Source organism: Carettochelys insculpta, chromosome 23 (genome assembly GCF_033958435.1).
Source record: "Carettochelys insculpta isolate YL-2023 chromosome 23, ASM3395843v1, whole genome shotgun sequence".
In the NCBI taxonomy this organism is placed as follows: domain Eukaryota; kingdom Metazoa; phylum Chordata; order Testudines; family Carettochelyidae; genus Carettochelys; species Carettochelys insculpta.
This window is the reverse complement of record NC_134159.1, coordinates 18,773,376-18,786,824: the sequence shown is the minus strand read 5'-3', so window position 1 is coordinate 18,786,824 and position 13,449 is coordinate 18,773,376. Positions and strand designations below refer to the sequence as shown.

The window sequence follows — 13,449 nt, the reverse complement described above, 5'->3', positions numbered from 1 at the left end:
ATTCCCATTTAGCTACATGTATAATACTAGCATTGCCTAAAATCTATTTGAAACTTGGATGGGATTTTCAAAAAGCACCTAAGTCATTTAGAAACACAAATAGCATTGACTTCTCGGGATTTTTTCGCCTAAGTCTCTTAGGCACAATGGGGCATAAGCTGTTACAATGCTTTTGAAAAGCTCACCACTTGTCTGAAACTGCGCAATAATGCTGCACCTTATCTAGGGTTGACTAACCAGGTAAGTGACTTCTCAGGAAGAATCATTCAACTATGTAAGTGAACAACATAAAAGGGAAATATTCTCTCCTGGGCTCCCCATTCTGTTAATTTAGGGTTGTTTCTGCATGATGACGCAATAGAAATCGGCCTTGTTGATGAAACACCTGAGCTGCTGCGTGGACCAGAGAACCCTTTTTCCAGCACTGGCCGCAGACATGAGCAGCCAAAAATTCCATGCCTCGGTTTCTCCAGCTGTAAAATATGATATCTGTTTTATGACATGCTTTAAGATCTATAGAGGAAAAGCTCTTCGTAATGGCTCCATGGGATTATTACAGTTGTATTAGTATTAGTAAGTTTATCTGCAGGCAGTATTAACAGGCACAAGTCTGGCATTCCTTAATACAGGGAAATTGCTGCTGAGGTCAGTGGCCTTTTGTTTTTGGCAACTGCAGTGCCTGCCCCCCTCCCCAGCCATTCTGTTTCTAGGTCTGAGTTCTGCTCTTGCTCTCCATCAGAGCATGCACAAATCACCATGTCCTTATGTGACACTGTCAGGGGCTACCAATGGCAACCTGTCAGACAGCCCTTCTGAAGGGGTTTGCCAGGATAGAAGCTCACCCTGTGCAGATGGCTGGATTAAGGTCCTGCACAGACACCACTGCATCCTTGCACTGAAGGTTCAAATTAACTTGAAACCGTGCTTAGGGTTTTTTGCAGTCCCACAGCACTGCAGCGAATCTTGCTCCAGAGGAGTAGTGTGAAGATGAAAGATCTGTTCTGCAGAGCTCTTTCTTGGGAGACAAACCCATCTCCCAAGCTCCAGACAGGAACAAAACAGGGACCCCTCACTGAATAATCTCGGAGGGCTATGTGCAGGTTGGACCTCCTGTGCAACTCAGATATTTGGTTTTTGTGATCTGTAGCTGCTAGAATACTTCAAAACATGGATCCAACGACTGAGCCTTGCACGGACTTCTATCAGTACGCCTGTGGCGGCTGGCTAAACCGACACGTCATCCCAGAAACCAGTTCCAGATACAGCATTTTTGACATACTGAGAGATGAACTAGAGATCATCCTGAAAGGTAGGATGGGGGATGGACTACAGCATGTGTGCAAAATAGCGAGACTGAGCATCAAAACTTTGCACTAAAGATATATCCCCATCCCAGAAGTGGTAGTCAACAAGTAAATCTGCTTTAAACCAACACAGTCATTCCCATGCCCCCAAACATATGTGTGTTGGCCACATGGTCTGAAAGAGTATGGCTACACAGCAAAGTTATTTCAAAATAACTTTGTGAGCATCTACACAATGCAGCCACTATTTCAAAATGTTTTCAAAATAGCGGACGGCTTATTTCAATCATCGTACAAGGAATAGCACTTATTTCAAAATAGATAGTTCGGAATAGGGGCTGTGTAAAGAGGGAATAGTGACTATTTTGAAATAAACTATTCCTGACTAACATATTCTAAATAACGCTGCTGTGTAGATGTACTGTTTTGGATTAGAGCCCCTGGAAGATCTATTGTGTGTAAACACACTATTTTGGAAAAAGTCTTTCTTATTCCAGGACTTCCCTGTAGTGTAGATGCATTATTCTGGAATAGTTTTTACTGGAATAATAACTTTGGAATGAGCTATTCTGGACTAACCTTGCTGTGTAGACATACCCTAAAGTAGTAACTATGAAAAAGGGCCAGGACGTCATTCCCAGCCATGGCTTTCTCAACAAGCCTGAGAGCCTCATTTCTAAATCAACATTGCTCCATTTCAAGTCAATGGAGCAACATTGCTTCACACCATCAGATGATCTTACATCTGGCAAAAAAGCAATGTGTCTCAAGTCAGGGCTAAACAGTAACATGTTTTGCTTGTACAGTAATGTCTGTTACAGGTATAATTTCTTATAACCTTTTTATACCAGCCACAGCCCTTGTGTAGAGGCATTTATAGTGGCAAAAAATTCCTTTGGCTGGATAGTTTATTTCACATGGGTTAAAAAGCTGGTAAAAGCTACACTTGCCAAAGCACTCCTTTGCCAGAATATTAATAGCATCAGTATTACATGGTGCCTGAGAGCCCTAGCTTGGTGCTAGATCTATTGGGCTAGGTGCTGTACAAACAAAGCACAAAGATTGCCCCTGCTCCAAGAAGCTCACAGTCTAGGACACTTTGAATAGCTAGACCCAAAAAACTTACCTACCATAGACTAGATTTCAGTCAGGGCTAGACCTTAGTGGGGGTATTGATGCAGACGTGGTATCATTCAGATAATGGCAGAAAGACTTCTCACACCACTAGGTTTTTTTTTTTGTTTTTTTCAGGGAAAAAATGACCTATATCATTTTTCCCGTAAGCAACCACATCATGATTACTGACCTACCAAGTGGTATTTTGTGCTAGGTTCTATTTGTGTTAACAGCTGTCAGCTGTACGTGTGTGTGTGTGTGTGTAAAATGAGTGAACACTAGAACTGGAAGGGACCTTGAGAGGTCATCAAGGCCCTGCCCTCACAGTACCAAGCACTGCCTAGAGTCTCTTGACCATTCCATGTTAGGTGTCTATCTAACCTGGTCTTAAATATCTCCAGCAATGGAGATTCCACAACCTCCCCAGGCCATTCATTCCAGTGTTTAACCACCCTGACCATTAGGAAGTTTTTCCTAATGTCCAACCTAAACCTCCCTTGCTGCAGTTTAAATCCATTGCTTCTTGTCATGTATATATGTACATGGGCCACAGTTACAAGCAAACTGATGAAGGTCTGGTACCTGTTGTACCTATCTCTTGTCCAGACCTTTCTCTTGCCTCCCAACACACAAACACTGTTAGAATGACCCTGATCCCACCAATATCAGCTGGAGCATTGATATTGAGTAGGAGAAGCTGTGCATGCATTTCCCTTCACATCCTTCTCATTCATCTTCCTGTGCATTAGCTCCCACAGGCCGTGTCTACACGTGCCCCAAACTTCGAAATGGCCATTTGCATGGCCATTTCGAAGTTTACTAATGAAGCGCTGAAATGCATATTCAGCACTTCATTAGCATGCGGGCTGCCGCAGCGCTTCAAAATTGACACACCTTGCCGCCGCGCAGCGTGTCCAGACGGGGCTCCTTTTCGAAAGGACCCCGCCTACTTTGAAGTCCCCTTATTCCCATGAGCTTTTTGAAAAGGAGCCCCGTCTGGACGCACCGCGCGGCGGCAAAGCGCGTCAATTTCGAAGCGCCGCGGCAGCCCGCATGCTAATGAAGCGCTGAATATGCATTTCAGCGCTTCATTAGTAAACTTCGAAATGGCCATTTGCATGGCCATTTCGAAGTTTGGGGCATGTGTAGACGTAGCCATACAGAGCTGGTTCCATGGCTAATGGAGCCACTGGGTGCTGAGTGCTGCTGGCATTCCTGCACTTCCACTGATTAGGATGACAAGGAAGAGGCTACCTGGGACCCCATCTCACTGCAGTTTTTCCACCCTTCTAGGTGTGCTGGAGGCTCCAGAGCAGGGAGATCGAGAAGCCTTTCGGAAAGCTAAAATGCTTTACACGTCCTGCATGAATGAGAGTAAGTCTCCTCTTCTTCCATGGTGATACTTGTGAAAGTGACAAACCCACCCCTCTGGCAAAACTTTCCAGCCAACGTGTCTCTCTCCCCCAGAATCTCCCCTGAAAAACCTGACTTTCTGCAGGCAGGTGACTTGAGAACACACACAAAGCTTTAGGGTGTGCATTCCTGGATATGGCACGTTAAGGAATATATTGTCCACCTCTGTATGAAGAGCCTGCCTTCCTGAACATAAGCATCCAGTCATTATCCCATGTTTCCTGGGACCCAATATGAGTCCCACGATGAGGTCAATAGACATCTTTCTATTGGCTTCAGTGAGAGTTGGATCAGGTGGTCCTGGTATATCCAGAACTGGCAGCCCAAACAGCATGTCCCTCTAGAGTCATCTACAAAGCCAACTGTTGGGCAAACTCTACACAGTTAGGCAGAGGGTTCATCCACACCCACTCACCAAAAATGATGGAATTTAGGTACTAGGAAGTAGCATTTTATAATCAGGATTTTCTTCAAGCAATCAAAGTAACAAGTACCTGCTACTAGTTTTGATGACAAAGGCGAATGTTTGTAAAACCTAAAGAAAATCTAGCAAACCCCTTTTCTCAGTTATATGTGGACAGTGCAGCATTTAGGATGTTTTTAAATATTATATCCTTGCTTTGAATTGTTTGGGGTTTGTAAATGACACGATGGGTGACTAACCTCTTATCACTTAGCAACTCTGTGTGGTTTCTGAAATAAAACTTGCTTTGCTTTTGAAGTCATTTACAAGCATAACAAAATGTGATTAAGGAACAAGGTGATGATTTCTAAAGCACCTGAGGCACATGTTCAAAAGGAAAGTGGACATCTGGAAGCCTAAATGCCTTTGAAGGTCAACAGAACCGCCTCAGTACCGACATTTTACCAGAAAAGTCTAGTCTGTCTTCACTGGAAGATAACTGTTGGAGAGAATTTGAAGATTGTGTGCATGGACACCCAATCTGTTAGAAACAATTATGAATGCATATGTGCAGTCTGCAGGTGGCACAGCAATAGCCAAAAGCATTCATTTATGATAGTGATATGATGTTATGAGTTAACATTTACATTGCAGGAGTGCTAACAGGCCTCAGTCTGAGGTCAGAATCAATACTCTAATGCTATGAGGAAAAAGCCACCCACAACTAAATGTTTAGTCATCAGTCCTGAATAATTCTGAAGAACTCCTATCCTTGGATAAGAACTTCTGATTTGTACAGTGAAACACTGGCCTCAGTCTCTGTGTGTGTTCATTGCCCAAGCATTATGTTTTACAAAGTTGAGGACAGAAGCAGTGCAAAAACTTTTATAACAACTCAAGGGCCCAGGAGACCAGATACCTACTCTCCCTTCTCACAAGTGCTAGTGATAAACAAATTGTTTTGCACAGAATTCATTAGTGTCACAAGTTAAAATCCACCAAGCAAAATATCAGAGGGTTGGAGTTTGTCTAAACTGCAGAATGAGTCACAGAACACCCCACAAATCACTAACTCTTTCACCCTGGGAACAGAAACTTCAAGATCAAAGAGCTCTTGTGAGAATGAGATTACTGTCAGGAAGGGCTGAAAGCTGACAGCACAATGTGGAACACCATCCAGCTTCATAAGGGACTTTTTGAATCTTTCTCCCCCGTTGCAAGAGTGTCAGCTGTTTAGTTTAGTCTCCATTTTCATCCATTTATCTTCATTTCTAGTGAAGAAAAACAGAATGTTTTACATCTATTTCTTCTTCCTCCTCAGGCTTCATAGAGCAGCGAGATTCAGTGCCCCTGTTAGAGGTTTTAGCGATGGTTGGAGATTGGCCAGTGGCTTCCACAGATTGGAATATCACCAAAGGTAACTGTGTGCATAGAGAGCTCTACATTGTCAGGTTAGGGTAATTTATCTTCCTAAAGAGGCTGATGTCACTGCATCACATGTACACTGAGGCTTTCCTTAAAGTTCTGAGACATTCACACATCATTTACAATGCACAAATCTGCGTAAATAAGAAGGCCTGGGTTTAATGTCTCCACACAAGCATAGATTTTAGAGCCCTGTTTTATACACACAGATAATTTTTTGCAGTAAGTAAACTCAAAACATGGGCACAAAATTTGAAAGTAAAAACCCCACCATTTTACAACTTTTAGGTGCAAATTTCCAAGACGCACACACCCATGCAGGAGGTGCAAAGTAAACATCCTGCTCTTTCTTTCTTGTCCTTCCTTAAAAATTCATCTTTTCCACAAAGCATTGGCCCAGGCTCCAAGCTACTGTCTCACATGTACGCAGTAAAACTCAGGACAGACTCTAAAACAGAACTATCCGTGGAATCACCTATGTACAGTGTTCCCAGTAAGCTGAGCCCTGGGGCGGCTGCCCAAGCGATATCCCAGTGTCGCCCAGCTGATTGGCAGAGTGCCAACAGACTCCCATAGTGGGCAGCATGTGCTCCTATTGGTGGTGCACATTTGCACATGCTTTGGTGCACATAATAAAATTTATTCAGCACTTGGATGGAAAAAAATGAGAGGGAGCCCTGCCCACGTGTCTTGTTCATATTAAGCGTTTTGTTCAGCCAGCTAAACATTCTGCTTAGAACAAGAAATGGGTTTTTCCTGTGTGCTTTGTACAAGGCAGAACTGTCCAGCACTTACACTAGAGTAAGACTAATAATCAGTTACAGATAGAGAAGTCCTTGTGGGATCACTTGGTCCACCCAGTTCCAGCCCGTGCAGGATTGTTCCCTACAAAATATTCTCAATTGCTCTATCCAGTCAGATGTAGAATTACTTAAGCAATAGATGAAACAATTTTTCTCGGTGCACCTCAATAAATAATGCATATTTTTTCCTTTTACTCCCCCAGAGCCAAATTGGAGCATGGAAGAAAAACTCTCCACACTCAACTCTCAATTTAACAAACGTGTCTTAATTGATATGTTTGTGTGGAACGATGACCGGGATTCCAGCAGACATATCATTTATGTAAGAGAGATAATAAGGAACTAATTCTCCTTAGGTCCCTGTACAATGGGTAGCTGCTTGCATTGAAGTTAGACAAGCTGTCCATAAGCATTGATTTGTCTTGGTGGGCATTTGGAATGTGCATGTTTAAAAATCTAGAAATCTATTAATGGTATCCCATAGAATATAAAACACGATCTGAGGCAGCTCCTATACGGATTTACACCCACTAGAAACCTGAGCCATTGTAGAGTATCGTAACTCACCAGCAGAGTTTAATAGAGAGTTTAATGAAACTCTTCTCCACATAACCAGTAAACCCAGGCAGTCCATATATAGCTATGAATACAGGTAGCTTCAGATCCTTTATTGTTAACTATGAAATCTAGCCCTGGAGTGGCAATATCTTCTCTGGTCTTGCAGAGGTCTCAGAGGTCACTGAAATATCTTGCCTTATAATCAGGGATAAGAATCCAACTGATACTACCCTGGAGAGTGAGAGCCAGATCTTGGTCCCATGCTTGGAACTCTGAGGATTGGAAGTCATAAGTCTGGCTTCCATCTCACTTCCAGCTCCTAGGAGTAACAGGCTAAGTAGGTTTATCATGTAAGAGTGTGCTATGGTCCTTCCGATGCTAGAGGAATGCTCCATGCAGCTTTTCACATTGCCCTTAAGTGACCCCCTTCCCACCAGCCAGTCTCACTGCTCCTCACTTACTAGAGATATGTACTTGATTTCCTTCAGATCGACCAGCCTAGTTTGGGAATGCCATCCAGAGATTACTACTTTAATGGTGGTAATTACCAAAGAGTAAGTATTCCTGAACTTTTTATACTGTGTGCTACCAAAAATTGCCTTTTGCTCATAATTTGCAGGTGAACGCTGCTTTTCCAAATCACTGCACAGGTTGAACCTCTTGAATACGAAACTCTGTCATCTGGCAAACTTCATAATCTGACGTGATTTTAGTTTGACAGACGACTGTTTGTCATGGCTGTGGCCGAATTTCCCGTGGTCCCATAAAGTTTGTTTACAGCCACCAGTCCTGGCTTTCAGGGATCTGTGCTGTTATTTAGCCCTAATTTATCTCTAAACATCTTCTAAGAGCCCAGTATGCAGTGGAAGTGTTGGTAATGTGCCAGAAAATATTTACCTCCTGTCATCTGGCAAATTCTCTTGTCCAGCCCGTGGTCAGGTCCCAAGAGAGGTTCAACCTGTAGCTGAATCTTCATGGTCTTCAACAATATCATTTAGGCTGTGGAACTCATTGCCACAGGAGGTCACTGAAGCAGTGGGACCGACAACCACAACAGGCTTTGGGGCAAGGTGAAAGGTGGACTGGGTCCCCATCCCCAAAAGGGGAGGAACCAAGGGCAGAAGAGCGGGGCAAGGATAGTCATCCCTTAGTGCTACCCAGACTACAGTGCTGGAGCCCCATCCTCCATCCTCCCAGTCATGCAAAATGCAGTGCCCCAGAGCAACTGCCTCCTTTGCCCCTCCCGTGCACTGGACCTGCTCTGAGGTCAAAAATTTACCAAGACTCACGAATGGATTGGACTTTTAAATGAATAACAAGACTACCCAGAGTTGCAATAGTTAATGCTAGCAAAAAGAATACTAGAAAGGAGACAAAATCTTGTGTTTCAGCATTTTAACCAATCTCTAATTGTTAGGGATAGGGACTAGGCACAGCACTTGGGGCAGATTGTCCCACATATGCCTTCTTCAGGGAACCTTGCCCTTTCCTCTGAAAACATCTGGTACAAGCCACAGTCAAAGATAGGACAGTGAACTAGAGGGACTGCAGGTCTAATCTAATATGGCAATTCCTTTATTTCCATATTTCTACAATATGGAGGTTCCAAACAAATTCCCAAGTTAATTCAGATGAACCTAAACCATAGAAGGTTTCAGCTATCCCTGTGACAAATAATTCCATTAATGGGCAAGTAGAAAGAAGAAGAATGGAACCGATTATCACTTGATGAGGATCTAGCCCTGTATGTTTTGAGTCGTCCTTGTATTTTTGCTTTTAGTGCCAAAAATGGCAGGAAAGTCTAGAGATGCTGTTTTGAAACCGCTTCACTTTGATCCACTGCACAGAGCAAATTTGTTCACTTGCTCCTTCTTGCTTGCTTTTCTTTGTAAATGCCTGGCTGACTCACTGCAAATGTAGATGGATAGAGATAATTTGTCAATTTCAGGCCTGAAAATACTTTTGAAGTTCTTTTTAGTTTCTTAATTATTTCATGCTAACTGGGTAGATTTGCAGCCTAGCATTAAATTGAATTTCCTAATGTGGATGAAAGGGGAATGATGTAGACAATGATCAAACATTTCAGACTCAATTCTGTATTACAATGGTAGGGCCGGGTCCAGAGCCTATGGAGAGCTCTGAGAGTCTTTCTGTGGATTTCAATTGACTTTGGATCAGGCAGTTAGTGAGATATCATTTCAAGGCTTTCTTCAGCCAAGCTCTGTAGCTGTTAGCTTTTGACAGTGGAGTATCTGGTGGCATTCTCACCTCAGCCCCCTTAGACAAATGTGATTCCTATGGCCCATGTCCTGTATTGTTCTGTCCAGGGATTCAGTGTGTGAGATAGCACAATGCACATGAGGTGCTATTTACAGAATGTAGCCAAACTCTTCAGACATTCACAGAACACAGGTTAAAGGCCATCGCGTACAGCACTTCTTAGTGCTACAGTGAAACCTGCAGAACAGATCAGGTACTTCACAAGGCTGGATATTACCTAAAAGGGAAATAAAATTGTATCAGAAGTGTCATTGGCTACTTGACAGTGGGCAGGTTGGATAGGGCATCGTCTGTTGGAAATGAGCTCACCAGGTACAGGTTTCAGCTGCATGTTAGGGAATGTTTTAAGGGGGAGTTGAGAGTGAAAATGAGGAATGTCCATGGTTAAATTTAGAAAGATGCCAGAGTGCCAGGAGACCAAGCGAAACACAGTTGAGACCCCAAAATGAATAACAAAAAAGGACAAAGAGAGATTTCAGAAAGGCATCAGTTTGCAGGGTACAAATTCCTTAGCTAGCTAAGGGTTCATTAGTCCCCACACATATGGAAATGGGAGACAGTCACTCAGGGGCAGGGTTCCCTCTAATTTTTTTCATCCATGTGCAGAATAAATTTTGTTCTGTGCACCAAGACAACTGTGGATGTGCACCACCATTAGAAACACATGCTGCCACCTGTGGGAGGCTATGGGTGCTCTGCTAATCAGCTGGGCAGCACCAGAATCTCTGCTGTATAGCCACTCAGCTTACAAGGAACGCTGCTCAGGAGTGGAGAGAGCCCCTATTTATAAACAGCTCATTTTAAAGAAACACTTCCACAGAACAATGCGTGAAAGCCTGAGATTCTTTACTGATCCCAGTCTGGAGTGAAACTCCCGTTGAGTTTGGTGGAAGTTTTGCCAGAATCAGGACCCTTAGCATTCAGCCCAACCCCCAGACCATCTCTATGCAACACAAGTATCCAAACCCAGTTTAGATGCAGTGAATCAACCACCGAGCACTCTCTGGTTGACTCCAATACTCCACTATGATGAGAGGAGTAGGCGGAGTTGACAGGAGATCATCAGCCACTGACATTACTGCATGGAAGACACCGCGGTAAGTATGCTGACTTCGGCCAGGCTATTTGCACAAAGTTGCATATTGACGGGACTGACTGGAGTAGTGGGACGATGAAGTGTAGACTACATCTAATTTACAGCTCTGGGGCTCAGGGGCTCTCTTTTACTAGGTATCTGAAGTGTGTCAACTACAATAGACTCACGTTCTTGAGAGAGGCATCAACGTGGCAATATGAAAAGGGATATGCTAAATGAGCTAAGAAAGTTTATATTGAAAAGACAAGAGCAGAATCAGAGCTGCAAAATTTCACGTGGGAACAAATTTTATCACAGGCTTGTTTGGATCTAGTCACTTACTCCAAACCCATCTCTAGAAGATCAATCACATCTTTTTGCATTTTTAATTAGCCCTATGGGTCATTCTGCACACATTTGCTTATTTCCCTAAAACTCCCTCAAGAATATACACCACAGAAAATCTCTCATGGTGATGCTCTTACAAACCTGAATTTCTGGACAAGATTTCCTTGATAAGTGGAAAAACTGTAGCTAGTTGACCTTACAAAAATGACACAGACGTACAAGGTTTCCTTTCATACGTGTTTAGGTGCGAGAAGCCTACCTGCAATTTATGATCAACATTGTCAAAATGATCCGCGAAGACAAGAATATGTCGAAAGATGACAGCTTTGTCCAAGAGGAAATGGCAAAAGTTTTGCAGCTTGAAACTTCAATTGCAAACGTGAGTATGTTTCTCAACGGAGATCGATATGTGAACGGAGATGGAGTGATAGTTTGTCATGGCAGGAATGGAGAGATTTTTGTGCTGCGCTTCTAAGAGATACATCATAAAACTCACAGTTTTGTTGGAGTACAGACTAACATGGCTACCACTCTTGTTACTGCTCCACAAGGAGACAAGTCAAAAATGGTTTTATAGCTCTTTTGCCAACCCAAGATGATGGACTAAGTTGAAACAGCGTCCGTGGATTGTTCAGTAGCACAATCCAGAATGGTCATGTTGGTGTTGATTATCTCCATGTTTCATTCTGCCTCCAGTCATGCTCCTTGTGCTGGGACTTGCAACAGGGGTCCTGCCAGGCAACATAAGCTGTTGTTTGTAAAACCTACATGTGGGGGAATTATCACCTGATCTAGGGCTCTTTGGTGCTTTTAAAGTGCTGCAGCATCTTGAAAGATACATATATATATATTTTTAAAATCTACCGCTACTGACAAACTTCCACATAGTTGAAGTTTGCACTTTGTCTCTTTTGTTTAACAGAGACCACAGCCTGTCTGGAGCTCTGTATTGAACCTACAGATTTTAAATGACTGAATAATTTACTGCAAGAACGCATTTTTACCTAGTTTGAATTACATTTTTTTAATGAGATGTGCAATAAAGTGTCTAACTATTGTTAAACATGCTAGCAATTCAAAGTCATATTGCCAAAACAGAGAAAATATATACAGACCCATATTCTGCAGTTCAATTAAGCTTTATAATTATTAGCTTTCAGATGTGGCAAAAATATCTAGAAGTACACCAGCAAAAGTGTTCAAAATTGTGAAAAATCTGGATTTGTTGAATATTAAAAAATGGCTTATATTTCTAAAAAATACATAATTATTTTCCATCTTTTTTGAATGACAGGATCTCTGCTTTATCAATTGCACACAAAACATTGGGGTTGTACCATAGATTCCCTCTACAGTTAATATCTGAATCATGTAAATATTGGCTATTAAGCATGGTCTTGCACCTTTTTGTGTAGTTGAACTTTATTTCTTACATATATCTAAGATCGGATCATTATTCTAATCTCCTCTGCCAGAAAACAAATGACTGGACAAGTAGAAACTAAAAAGTGCATTTTAGAGGGACATAAAATTCAGCAGTGGTATGTAGACTGGTTGTATTTCCCAGCAATCATAATCACAATTAGATCAAACACCGTAATCTGCCCCAAAACCAGCACTGCGTGGAATGTAAATTTTCCCATATTTACAAACACCTGACTTTACCTGTGTATTTGCATATTTTAAAAAAACTGAGACCAGAAGAGAACCTAGAGACTTGAGTTTTCTAGTGCTGAGATTTTTAAGTATCTTGTTGGTGCAGCTTCTCAGTCTGGTTCCGAAGAGAACATAAGGAATTTCTTAGCCATCACATTACTGAGAGATGCAAAGGCCTTGAGCTCACAACCTTGAGCTATCAATTGTGCTGTTAAGTCATGTACAGAAATGCAGACATCCCAGTGTGAGACTCTGAGTTTTCTTGTTCTAAAAACACAACATATTTTAAAAAGCATTTCAGAGAGAGAGAGAGAGAAAGAGAGTGTGTGTGTGTGTGTGAGAGAGAGAGAGAGAATGTGTGTGTGTGTAAGGGAGAGAGAGGGAGCATGCCCCTGCATTTATGTGATTCCAGCTGTTGAAAGTCTGTGTCAGTCAAATTGGGAAGGTAACTATGTGAATATCTGTAGGCTACTGCTCCTGCAGAAGAAAGGCATGACGTGACCTTATTGTACAACAAAATGACCCTGCGAGAGCTACAGGACAAGTTTGCACTGAATGTAAGTATTTCTATAAGAATTCGATGGCTTCCCACCCCTCCTACTGTCTAGGTAACAGAAAACGGCTTTGCAGACTCTTTATACTTGCAAAACAAAAGGGATTCAAAGTCTTAATGGTCTTAATGTACAGCTACGAGGTTTTTTGAGGCATTTTCCTTTTTAAACAAAGCCGCAAATGAAGCATTTGCCAGTCCCTAAATCTCTGGCCCATGCAGGGTCCTAAACAGCCAAACTCCTGTCCAGAACAAAAGGTTTCATGTGCTTTAGTTCTATGCACAGAAGAAACAGGTGTATCACATGGCTGGTTCAGAGCTGAAATAATCATCTGGTAAAATTTTAATGATTCATTCCTCTCTTTGCATGGAAGTATCTCCATCAAAATCATTCTGGAAGTCTGCAAGTGCCACAAGCACTTAGTGGTCCCAAGCATGAGTTAGAGTTTCCGCTCTTCCACCAATGCTCACATTTCCAGTGGAACAAAGAGGTCAAATTACTGTGAGTGATATCTTTG

General features: G+C 42.3%; 1 protein-coding gene across 3 annotated transcripts in view; it reads left to right on the top strand.

Annotated features, from left to right (window-relative positions):
* MMEL1 (membrane metalloendopeptidase like 1) overlaps window positions 1-13,449 on the top strand; it is a 73,909-nt gene that overhangs the window by 30,542 nt on the left and 29,918 nt on the right. For all 3 annotated transcript variants that reach the window (XM_074975704.1, XM_074975702.1, XM_074975703.1), the window contains exons 4-10: window positions 1,148-1,309; window positions 3,714-3,794; window positions 5,558-5,653; window positions 6,668-6,786; window positions 7,511-7,576; window positions 10,970-11,104; window positions 12,849-12,938. In XM_074975704.1, the coding sequence (XP_074831805.1) occupies window positions 1,148-1,309; window positions 3,714-3,794; window positions 5,558-5,653; window positions 6,668-6,786; window positions 7,511-7,576; window positions 10,970-11,104; window positions 12,849-12,938 (749 nt within the window). The remainder of the gene's footprint in view (window positions 1-1,147; window positions 1,310-3,713; window positions 3,795-5,557; window positions 5,654-6,667; window positions 6,787-7,510; window positions 7,577-10,969; window positions 11,105-12,848; window positions 12,939-13,449) is intronic.